This window comes from Ochotona princeps, chromosome 25 (genome assembly GCF_030435755.1).
Source record: "Ochotona princeps isolate mOchPri1 chromosome 25, mOchPri1.hap1, whole genome shotgun sequence".
NCBI classification, from domain to species: Eukaryota; Metazoa; Chordata; class Mammalia; order Lagomorpha; family Ochotonidae; genus Ochotona; species Ochotona princeps.
This window is the reverse complement of record NC_080856.1, coordinates 21,208,829-21,220,486: the sequence shown is the minus strand read 5'-3', so window position 1 is coordinate 21,220,486 and position 11,658 is coordinate 21,208,829. Positions and strand designations below refer to the sequence as shown.

Genomic DNA, 11,658 nt, shown 5'->3' with positions numbered 1-11,658 from the left:
CAAAATCCAAACAAATCTCGAACGTGAAACTGTTTAAAAATGGGGCTACCAACATTGAAGGGGCACCCCTACTAAAAAGAGACAGCCCTCAGTATTTAAAACCAAAGTCAGACACCTATAGAAAACACGCGAGAGGAAAGTGAGGGCTTGAACAAAGGCAGAGTGTAGTTGACAGAAAGGGGCAGAGGAAGATAAATATCTGAGAGTTTTGTTTTGTTTCAAAAGGGGGGAAAAAAACCCAGCACTGCCTAAATAGTGTTAACTCAGAAGGGTATAGGACAGCTCACAGTGTTTGGGCTTTAATCATTTGTCACAAGGTGGCGACATCCTTCAAAGTAGGGAAGCAAAACCGGAGGCATATTAGTAATTGCTTTAGGAAATAATGAATTGATGGTGCCAAGAGACATGCGAGCTTTATTTCATAAATCCCAATGCAGTCTAAAGAAAACTTTTCTCCGAGGAGAGGGTTAGGCTTGGCCGTTGGGATGTTCACACTCTCTGTCAGAGGGCCTGGATTGGAGTCCTGGCTCCATCTTGTAATTTCAGCTTCCTGCTAATGTGCATCCTGGAAGGCCCTTGTGATGGTTCGGATGGTCAGGGTCCTGGTATCCGTATGGTTCTGCCATGCATAACGGAGACCTGCATTGAGTTCCTGGTTTCTGGCTCAGGCCTTGATCTAGCCCCAGCCACTGCAGGTATTTACTGAGGGAATGAACAAGCAGAGGAGAGCTTTTTCTCACTCTGCCTCTTAAAACAAGCAAAAATCGTTATCTCCAACTATGACATGATGATAATTTTCTTAGCAGTTGGGACATCAGATGCAAATAAAGCAAAGATTAGGTAGGTAGGACTTTAAAAGACAATTTTATAGAATGAATGTCAGTGTCACAAAAAAATGGAATATTATACAATGAAATGTTGTAACAAAGATCAGAGAAATCCATCACATATCAAAGCATAATTATATATAAACAAGATAATAATGTAAAGCATATGCATTTATACCTACTATATTGCTTCAATTAAGGATTTAAGATGGCTTAGAACAAAAATACTTGGTATTATACTAAAGTGTAAATAATAATAAAGTATAAAATATTTAAAAATTTAGCACCAAGAAAAGTCAGAGCTACAAATAAATATACAGATGCGAGAGTGTGTAGAAATGCTGGTACTGTTGACAACCAAAGTGAGATCAACATTAACTGTATGACTTACTGACCATCAGGAGAAAACATGATTCCTCAAAAAGGACTTTTTTTACATTGCTCTCAAAAGAAACACTAAATTTTTTTTCCAAATTAACTTAGCTTTATGCGAACTCACTACATTGTCTCTACCTTTAATGCTATGTCACTACAGGGTACTGTTTAAAAATGTCTTATACAATGGCACTTGGCGGACATCATCAAAATAAACACAAAACTATTTCATGAAACTGATCTTCCATGGTCACCCTTTGATGAAAACAAAGAACAGAATTTCCAAATAAAACCTGAGGCCGACAGCCAAGTGGGTGAGGACAGAGAGCAGGAAGGAAGGGGAAGACAAAACGAGCGAGGCATATGGATCTTGGAGACTCCACTCAGATCCACAGAAAACGGATACAACATACAACAAGAGAATAGTCACTCATCCTTCCAACTACAGCTAGTGGGCGCTGGCAAAAGTTTAGGAAGAGATGCAAAGTGGAGCAAGCGAGGTAGAACCCTGGTGGGAACACAAACGTGTTGTATGCTCTGTGCTGGCAGCCTGCTCTGACCTACAAGACTTGACTATGGTCTCAGCACAGGATGGTGGATGTCCTTTACGCAAATGAACGTCCCTCATTATAGGCCACCTGCCACCAGCACAGAACAAGGCCCCAGTCAACAAAAGGCCCTGGGCAAAATGACAAAGCAGCACAATGGACTCACCCACACCATCTTTCAAAAAATGCAAACCCGGGGCCCGGCGGCGTGGCCTAGCAGCTAAAGTCCTCGCCTTGAAAGCCCCGGGATCCCATATGGGCACTGGTTCTAATCCCGGCAGCTCCACTTCCCATCCAGCTCCCTGCTTGTGGCCTGGGAAAGCAGGAGAAGACGGCACAAAGATTTGGGACCCTGCACCCGCGTGGGAGACCTGGAAGAGGTTCCAGGTTCCCGGCTTCGGATTGGCGCACCAACCATTGCGGCTCACTTGGGGAGTGAATCATCGGACAAAAGATCTTCTTCTCTGTCTCTCCTCCTCTCTGTATATCTGACTTTGTAATAAAAAATAAATAAATCTTTAAAAAAAAATGCCAACCCAAAGTCAGTAATTTAGCACTTACAAGCTAAGAACATCTTTAGAAATCCAATATGGTGCAGATTTTAAGAAAAGAGTTATATTCAAAGTGTTTTCGAAAGAACTTACAGTAAGGGAGGTAGCTAAATAAACTATATTGATGTACCTGTGCGAATAAGGGATGGTGCATGAAACTGTGAATATAGTAAGATGCTTGTTTTACAGATAAGGGATACTTACTCTGCTCACTGCAATGTGCACTGGGATACAGGTATGTAGCTAAGCACTGGCTGGAGCACCTATGAGGGTGGCAGAAAGCCCCTCATCTGGGGGTGGCACCCACTAGGCCAGGAAGGCACCAAGGACATCACCGCAGACAGGAACTGGGTCTTCGGGACTGGTCCTGCGCAGACCCCACCTGCGCTCTTCATCCCCTTTCTGCCTGCTCAATGTCCAACTCCCCACCCCAAACTTTATCCTCCCAATCTTTCACTCTTCATGTCCTTTCAGTACTCAGAAACAGTGAGGTAGGACTTTCAGGACCATTATGAAGAAATGATTCTGTGAAAGAATGGTTACAAGGCCACACTCCATAGAAGCTTCCCTTTCAGATCTTCTCAGCTGGTCACAGCTACTTCTTCCTTCAGTGATGCATTTTAAGGTTTGCCTGCGCAGGGTTTCCTGGCTGACTGAGCAGGGGCAGGGCGCAGAGGGCCGATTCCCATGAACCCAACCATGGGCATGCCTTGTCTCCCAAAGCCCTGTGGGTACTCAGGAGAAGCTGAATTGTCTGAAAAGAAAAAAAGCGAGACATCCTTTTTTGTTTTTATTGATTTTCCATTGGGAGCAGGGGCTCAACTAACTTCTCCCACTGAATGTCTTGTGGATCTCATACGCACACACACACAATACAGGATCTCCATCTGCGGCCTCAATCAACTGTAGTGTCTGCACTGAATGCCAAAAATGATTTTTGTTGTAATTTTTCCTAAAACAATACACGACTGTTCATACTATATTATTGACATTGTATTGCAATAGCCTTCACACCATATTAGGCATTATAAATAATCTAGCCAAATTACAACTGTACAGGGATGGACAACCAGCATCGTGGAATAGTAGCTAAGGCAGCCTCCTGTGGTACTTAGCAGGATGGACACTGGTTCGTGTCCTTGCTGCTGCTTCGCTTCCAATCCAGCTCCCTGCTATTGACCTGGTATAGCAGCAGAGGCTGGTCCAAGTATTTGGGCCCCGCCACTCAACAGGGAGACCCAGATGAAGATCCTGGTTCCTGATTCCAGCCTGGCCCAGCACTAGCTGTTGTGGCCATCTGGGTTGTGAACCAGCAAATGAAAGATCTCTCTCCTTGTTTCTCCCTCTCTCCTTCTCTCTGTGATTTTGGTTTTTAAAATAAATAAATCTTTCTTGGACAAAAAAAAAAAAAAGGTATATGGGAGGATAAACATAGGCTTTATGCAAATACGATGCCACTGTATAATGAGGAATTCTTCAACATGGACCCGGGTATCCTCAAGGAATGGGACGGGGGTCCTGGAACCAAGCCTGCTCAGATCCTGGAGGAGGCTGAGGTGTACACACACTGATACCAACAGCAAGCAGGAGTCCCTAAGTCACACGCAGGGGAGATTCGGCAAGCTCAGTGACAGGTCCTAGATACAGCACAGTCGCCGCCACCATTCAGGAATCTTCCCTTCAAACTCAGAGTCTGCCACTATCTAGTCAAAGGAAGAAAGCTCCCTATTAAAAGCTGGAAGCCTCTGACAATGGCAATATATTTTCCTCAACAGCAAATCTAAGTGCCTCTCTTTATCATGGATTTTCAGCTCTCAGTAAGTATAAAGGAGTGCATGTCAGTTAAAGGAACACCAAACCACATTTAAAAATTACAGAAAGACTGTACTTGTCTATGAGAAAGTATTGGTGATGTATACAGTGAACACTGAAGACTCTAACCTAATGCTAATTGCCCACCACTGGATCAGTAGTTTGCCTAGCGATAGGATTAAAGCGCTTACAAATGGCAATGACTACTAGGGAGCAGAGTGAAATTACATACATTTGTTATTTCTAGTCTCTGCTTTACAACTTTTCCTATGATGTGGTTCAAAGTACTTAGGATTAAAGAACAGAGAAAAATCAATGCATTAAATGAAAGCCATTGCTGCATTTTAGTCTAGTCTCTGGCCTATCTCCCTCCTCTCCTCCTCCACCAAGCTATTAAGTCTGCTCTTCTGGAACCCCTAATCTCCCCCAGGAACTAAACGCACTCTTCATACCCTTGAGTGGATTCTATAGGTGTGGGACTGACATGGTGGCTCAACTGGCTAATCCTCCACCTGTAAGCACCAGCATCCTATATGGGCACTGATTTGTGTTCCGGCTGTTCCACTTCATATCCAGCTCCCTGCTTGTGGCTCAGAAAAGCAGTAGAGGACGGCCCAAAACCTTGGGACCCTGTACCCATGTGAAAGACCCAGATTGTCTTCAGATCGGCTCAGCTCTGACAGTTGTGTCCATTTGGGGAGGAACCAGGAGGTGGAGGATTTTCTGTCTCTCCTTTTCTCTATAAATCTGCTTCCCCAATAAAAATAAATAGATCTTAAAAAAAAAAAAAGATCCTACAGGCTGGCAGCAATGGCAATAAACTGCAGCCCTTCCGTCCTTGGCTCAGAATCACAGTTATATAAACACGTGAGCTGCTTATTTCCTTACAGTGAAGGATCTCCAAAGTGCCTCACAATTGACAGCCCTGACCATCTCCAACAGTCCTACCTTTACTTTCAAGCATCTTGTGCAGCTTCATATGCTTGTAGGCAGAGATGATCTGAAAGTTAACCATGCTTTCCACGCTCAGCTCTTGGTCCTCCAGCAGCTTCAGGGACGCGGCATGAATGAGCTGATGGGATCGCTTGCAAGCGGGAAGTCTGCACTCGCCCCGGACAAAGGGTTTGCACACGTGAAACTTGTTGCAGTTACCCTTGAGGTTGCAGTAGCCATAGAGCGCATCACCACCCTTGTTGTAGGGCATACAGACCTGGTACAGAAACGAGGCAACGCTTAAACAATGAAGCTTTACTCTTACCCTCTAGGCCAGTAAACCACAGCCTCCCTGGCACGACTGGAGATGACGCAGCATCTTCGGATTATCCATGGCTGTTAAAATCTTTGGGTGGAAGATGGCTCGTGATCTCCCCCAGCTGCTGAGTGTTGGCTGCCTCTTTCTCACCTTGCCCTCTAGCTGACCTTGCCCTCCTCCTCCTCCAAAGCCTGCAGTCAGTGGATGCCTTCTATGGAGGCCGACTCCTTGGCTCAAGCCTAGAACAAGTCTTCAGTGTGATTTGTATCTCATCATGAATAAAGTCCAGATTTGGCCCTGCAAGTAGCCTTTCCTTTCCTGCTTTCATGCTTCCCTTCCTCTTTTTCTGAGTTTTCTGGAGGAGCCCAACATCAGTAACGCATACCTGGCAACCTCACGCTCTCCTTTTAACGAAGCCAATCTCAACAGGTAGCAAGATTGCACAAAGATGCATGGCAGGGGACGGCATTGTGGCCCAGCGAGTTAGACCTCCACTTGCCAACTCTGGCATTCCATAGCAGAAAGCCACTTCGGGTCCCAGTAGCCCTGCTTTCTGACTAACTCCTCCATTTATACGCCTCAGAGGGCAGTGAAAGATAGCTCAGGCACTTAGACCCATCCTTCCCTTGTGAGATCAGTATGGAGTTTCCAGCTCTTGGCTTCTGGCTTCAGTGGACATTTGGAGAGTAAAAAATCAGTTTGGAAACTCTCTCTTTGTTTCTCCTTGTTACACTGCCTTCCAAATAACTAGGTCTTATTCTATTACTGAAAGAAATAAAAATGGCATTGGGACAAATGTAAGCTAGGTTTGCCCCATGCAAACCAAGACCACATTGATAGGCTACTTTCTAAGGATGGACCAGAGCTGGCATTGTGGTGTAGCAGATTCAGCCACTGGCTGGGACACATACACCCTTATCAGAGTGCTGGCTGGAAGCCAAGCTACTCCACTTCCAAGCTCTTCCCATGTGCGAGACCCGGATGGAGTTCCAGACTTCTGGTTTCAGCCTGCAGGCAGTTGGGAAGTAAACCAGTAGATCAAAAATTTCTGTATGTGTGTGTGTCTTTCAAGTTGATGAAAATAAACAAACATTTTAAGGAGGGATCAGGCTAACAGTCCTGAAATCAATAACCCATCTTAATGGCACATGCATGGAAAGATGGCAAGAGGTCAAATACTTCCTGATGTGCTACAAGAAACACACTGTCTAAGTTTCACTGGAAATCTGACATTTGAGCAGATCCCTCTGTCCTAGGTAAACAGGGTTGGTTAATTACCCTCCCAATGCACCACACATACAAAAAAGCTGCCTAAAGTGCCTGTCAGTTTACAGTAATTCAGGGGCTGCGGGAACACGTTAAATGAGATGACAAGAACAACAGGAATACAGTTAGACAAATGCAGAAGGTGGGAAACGGGAGCAGCAGGTAACACATGATTACACGGTTGTCCACACCACCTACATGATGGCCGAGATGCAAGTCCCATCTCGCCTTCCTGTTCCTGCTTCTACTAATGCATACCCTGGGAGGCTGCAGGTGATGAACCCCATGTGGCAAACTAGGACTGAGTTCTAGGCTCAAGAGTTTGTCTAGCTCAGCTCCATTTTGGGGGTGAACCACTGGATGCACTCTGTCTCTTACCTTCCACACACATAAAAAGGAATAAAATAACAAAGTATGGAAAATTGTACCAGATACAGGTGACCTGTTTTAAAACAAAACAGCAACCCATCTATAACTATGGTACTGATTTTCTGAAACAATTTTTTTCTAAAACATTTTATTTATTTGAAAGGCTGTCATAAAGGGAGAGAGGGGAAGAGATGGAAAGATATTCCATCAACTGGTTCCCTCCCCATTCGGCTGCCATGGTTGGAGCAGGGTCAGTTCAAAACCAGGAACTAAGAGCTTCTTCTGGGTCTTTCACATAGGTACACAGACCCAGTAACTTCAACCAACTTCTGCTGCTTTCCCAGACACATTAAGAGGGAGCTGGATTGGAAGTAGAGCAACCAGGCCTCAAAACCATGGCCAGATGGAGTGCCAGTGCTGCAGGCAGCATCTTGGCTCACCATGCCACAGCACTGGCTCCTGAATTCACCATTCTAATTCAGTTCCCATCTTCCTCAAAGAGGACATAAAGCAGCCGCAGACTTGGGCATGTCAGCTGATAACTTCACTGCCAGTTGAAACAATTTTTCTTAAGTAAGTGGGAGGACGAAGTAGTATTATGGCACAGAGCATCAAATTACTGCTTGGGATGCCTACATCCAAAATCAGACTCACCCAGCTTCCTGCTAATGTGCCTGGATCACACAGGACCTGATCCCCTGCCACCTGCATGGGAACCCTGGGGCGGTTCCTGGCTCCTGGCTTCCACCTGCTCCAGTCTTGCCAGTTGCATTTGGTGAGCAAATTAGTAGATGGAAGATCTCTTTCTCCTTTTCTCTGTCACTCTACCCTTTCAAAAAATAATGTTTTTAAAGATTTATTTACTTTTTTATTTGAAAGGCAGATTTAACAGAAAGAAAAACAGAGAGAGAGAAACTTCCATCTGCTGGTTCATTCCCCCAAATGGCCACAACGGCCATAACTGAGCCGATCCAGAGCCAGGAGTCAGGATGTTCCTCTGGGCCTTCCACACGTGGGGTCAGGGACCCAAGGACTTGAACCATCCTCAGTACCCTCCCCAGCACAAGTAGGGAGCTGGATTGGAAGCAGAGCAGCTGGGACTAGAAGCAGTGCCTCGATGGAATGCCAGTGCTGCACGGCAAGGGATTATCAGCCTGTGAGCCATCACACCAATCCCGGTAAGATTTTTTTTTAAAGATTTATTTATTTTTATTGGAAAGGCGGGTAATACAGAGAGGAAGAGAGACACTCCCCAAGTGACCGCAACGGCTGGAGCTGAACCTACCCAAAGCTAGAAGCCAGGAGCTCTTTTGGGTCTTCCACACGGGTGCGGGGGCCCAAGGTTTTGGGTCATCCTCGACTGCTTTCCCAGGCCACAAGCAGGGATCTGGATGGGAAGTGGAGCTGCCGGGACTAGAACCAGCGCCCATATGGGATCCCGGGGCGTTCAAGGTGAGGACTTTAGCCACTAGGCCATGCTGCTGGGCCCCCTGTTTACCTTTTTTAAAAAAATCAAATTAAAAAAAAATTTTTTTTTTATCTTACTGGGATTGGGCCTGGCGAGATAGCGTAGTGGTTAAAGTCCTCACCTTGCACGCACCAGGATCCCATATAGTCGCTGGTTCTAATCCCTGCAGTCCTGCTTCCCATCCAGCTCCCTCTGCTTGTGGCCTGGGAAAGCAGTCGAGGACGGCCCAAAGCCTTGGGACCCTGCTCCTGCGTGGGAGACCTGGCAGAGGTTCCTGGTTCCCGGCTTCAGATCGGCGCAGCACCGGCCGTTGTGGTCACTTGGGGAGTGAATCATCGGACAGAAGATCTTCCTCTCTGTCTCTCCTCCTCTCTGTATATCTGACTTTGTAATAAATAAATAAGTAAATCTTTAAAAAAAAAAAGGTAAACAGGGCACAGGGGAAAGTGGCACGGTGGCACAGAGGATAAAACACCACCTGTGGCCCCAGCTTCTCCACTTTCCATCCAGCCCCCTGCTAAGGCAAGTTGACCCAAGTGTTTGGAACTCTGCCACCCACGTGGGAGACCAGGATGAAGGCCCTGGCTCCCAGCTTTAGTCTGGCCCAGCACTGGCATGTTACAGCCTTCTGAGGAGTGAACCAGTTGATGGGTGATCTTTTCCTCTCCGTATAACTCTTTCAAATAAATAAACCTTAAAATAAAAAAAAGTAAACGGGACAGCAGAATCCTTGCGACAAATGGGGCAACATGAGGATGACCCCTGGGTGACTCACCTCTGGTAAAAGGCCGGGGTCATTCTGCAAAAGTAGGATCCGAAGCTGAGCTTCATTGAGGCCAAAAAGCCCATGTTTTTTCAGGACTTGGATGTTGACAGGTGTGTGGATATCGTGGGAAAGGGTACAGGTAGACCTAGGAGAATACGGAGTTCTGGGTCAGCAGCCAAGGTGAGCGAGCTCAAGAGTCAGATTCCCGGCCCAGGTCAGCACTCAACCTACACGCGAATTTGGATACCTTTCCATGGTTGCGCGGGTACCACAGCCTTAAAGTACTGCTTCATAATGAGAGCGTGGAGTTTGAAGCAAACCTCCCTCAGAGGGCCCCCTGTTCATGTTCATCGCCCATGGTTTAGAGCTAAGAAGCATCCCAATCTCTCCATGGCCACCTGCCTCGCCTAGCTGGAGGAGTGATGACCACAAGCTGCGTAAGCCAGGACGCCTGGAGCTGCCCACACAGCTGCCTGCCTTGGCCTCCCCCACCTCCCATCCTCAGTCTCCAACCTCTAAAGAAAGCTCAACCCCACCCCCCACGCCAGGCCCGCCTTGACCCGGTAGCGAAAGTAAACTTTGGGATGGGGCATACTGGAGTCTGAAGCCAAGCCTCCAGCCACAAGAGCTCACTCACTTCTGTGGTTTTCCAGGGGGGTGGGTCTGGATAACGGGTTTTTAATCTAAAGAGCACAGTCACCAGCGATAGGATCCATGGGTTTCACAAGATCTAGGGCGCCCATCGCCTCACCCCTCCATCCAGGGCTAGAGCGGTCGAGGAATTTCCACGAAAGGTTCCTTCCGCCCAGCTCGGCGCCGCAGCTGGGACGCAGGGGCGGCCTCGGCGGGAAGGACCCCGAGGGCTCCTGGGCCGAGGTCGGCCTTCCGCCGCTACCAAGAGGGGCCGTCCTGCGCCGGACCCAAGACCCCCTGTTTCTTCAATCCGCTTCCCGCCGGAGAGGTCAGGCCTGCCGCCCCGCAGCGGCCCTCCCACCTGACCCAGCGCCCCGCAAGCCGCCGCCACCTCACCAGCAGTCGCGGTTGGGGCACTTGCCCAGAATGTGCCGCCGGCAGAAATGCAGATGGTCGCAGGCCTGGCAGTCGCCGCGCTGATAGCGGACGCACAGACGCGCGGAGGACACGGCCACCACCCTCCAGGCGGTGGGGCCCGTACCGCCGCCGCCCACGCCGGCCGCCACCTCGGCCTCGGCGTCCCAGGGACCCTCCTTCACCTCCACCTCCTGCAACAGGAAGCGGTCGGGCCCGGCCCGCAGCAGCACGTCCCGGAGCTTGGCCTCCGACAGCTCCACGTGGACGCGCAGGTCCTGCAGGAACATACGGCCGCCGTTGGCGCACAGCACCTTGGTGAGAAAGGAACACACAGTGGGCTCCGCCATGGTCGGCGGCCGTGTTCGCTAGTGCGCCGCAGCACGCATCCCCGGGGCGGGCCGACTCCTCCCAGTCACGTTCACGGTTCCTAGCTGACTTCCCGGGGACCAGCCTGGGGAAAGCAGGGAGAGGGCAGGCGCCAGGCACCGGTGGCTGAGGGGGCTGGGAGGTGGGCCTGCGATTTCCCCCGGACACAGATTCCTATAGGGGCAGAAGTTACTGAACGCTTCCTGTGTGCCAGGCACCATTCAAGCGAGTCCTCGCCTGGAAGGGCTTGGGAGTCACAAGTCACGCAGGCAGAAGAGATGATTGGAAGTGCTGCTGGTAAGAAAGGGGCTGCAAGGAAAATTAAACAGGAACGTGGCAGGAGGCTGGCAGCCAGGCTGTCTCAGAGTAGGTAGCCACTGACCCCAGTGGCTCCTGAGTGCGTTGGAAATGTGGCTCGTTTCCCGTGTGTGTGTATATATATACATATTGGAGCAGAATCTGATTGATACGCTATTGGGTTTTGCGAAGCAGGTGAGTAGTGAGGACTGAACAATGGACAGGAGCCTGAAGAAGTGGAAGGATGACAGGACAGGGGCGCAGCCTTGGAGAAGGTAAATGGAGATGGAGAGAAGAGGAAGAAAGCGGAAGTGAAGGGGCAAGCTGTGATCAGCGGTGGGAAGGTTTCAGAGTTGTAAAGCAGTTCTGACCAAGGACAGCGGGGAGATGGATGCGGATGCCCAGGAGAGGCATATGACGACAAAAAAAAAGTTTTAACATCTAGGGCTGTGGCTCAGCAGACTAATCCTCCATCCTGTTGCACGGGCATCCCATATGGGCTGCTGTTCACATCCTGGCTGCCCCACTCCTGATCCAGCTCTCTGCTTGTGGCCTGGGAAAGCAGCAGAGAATGGCCCAAGTCCCTGAGTCCCTGCGCCCATGTGCGAGATCTGGGAGGAAGCTCCTGGCTTCAAATCAGCTCAGCTCTGGCCGTTATAACCAGTTGGGGAGCAAACAGATGGAAGACCTTGCTCTATTTCTCCTCCTCTG

The 11,658-nt window shown here is 48.7% G+C and overlaps 1 protein-coding gene across 1 annotated transcript; it reads right to left on the bottom strand.

Moving 5' to 3' along the window:
- Positions 1-2,774: 2,774 nt before the first annotated feature.
- ZC3HAV1L (zinc finger CCCH-type containing, antiviral 1 like) lies at positions 2,775-11,047 on the bottom strand. The gene is made up of 4 exons (XM_004594477.3): positions 10,264-11,047; positions 9,244-9,379; positions 5,062-5,323; positions 2,775-3,055 (listed from the first exon to the last, which is right to left on the bottom strand). Exons 1-4 carry the CDS (start codon positions 10,629-10,631, stop codon positions 2,922-2,924), a joined length of 900 nt encoding a protein of 299 aa, XP_004594534.2. The 5' UTR covers positions 10,632-11,047; the 3' UTR covers positions 2,775-2,921.
- Positions 11,048-11,658: the final 611 nt, after the last annotated feature.

Excerpts from the sequence above, each read along its gene's own strand:
- ZC3HAV1L (XM_004594477.3), bottom strand. The coding sequence starts at position 10,631 with ATGGCGGAGCCCACTGTGTGTTCCTTTCTCACCAAGGTGCTGTGCGCC. Across the intron at positions 9,380-10,263 it reads TGCCCCAACCGCGACTGCTG|GTCTACCTGTACCCTTTCCC; the intron begins GTGAGGTGGCGG and ends GTATTCTCCTAG. Across the intron at positions 5,324-9,243 it reads ACCCCGGCCTTTTACCAGAG|GTCTGTATGCCCTACAACAA; the intron begins GTGAGTCACCCA and ends TTTCTGTACCAG.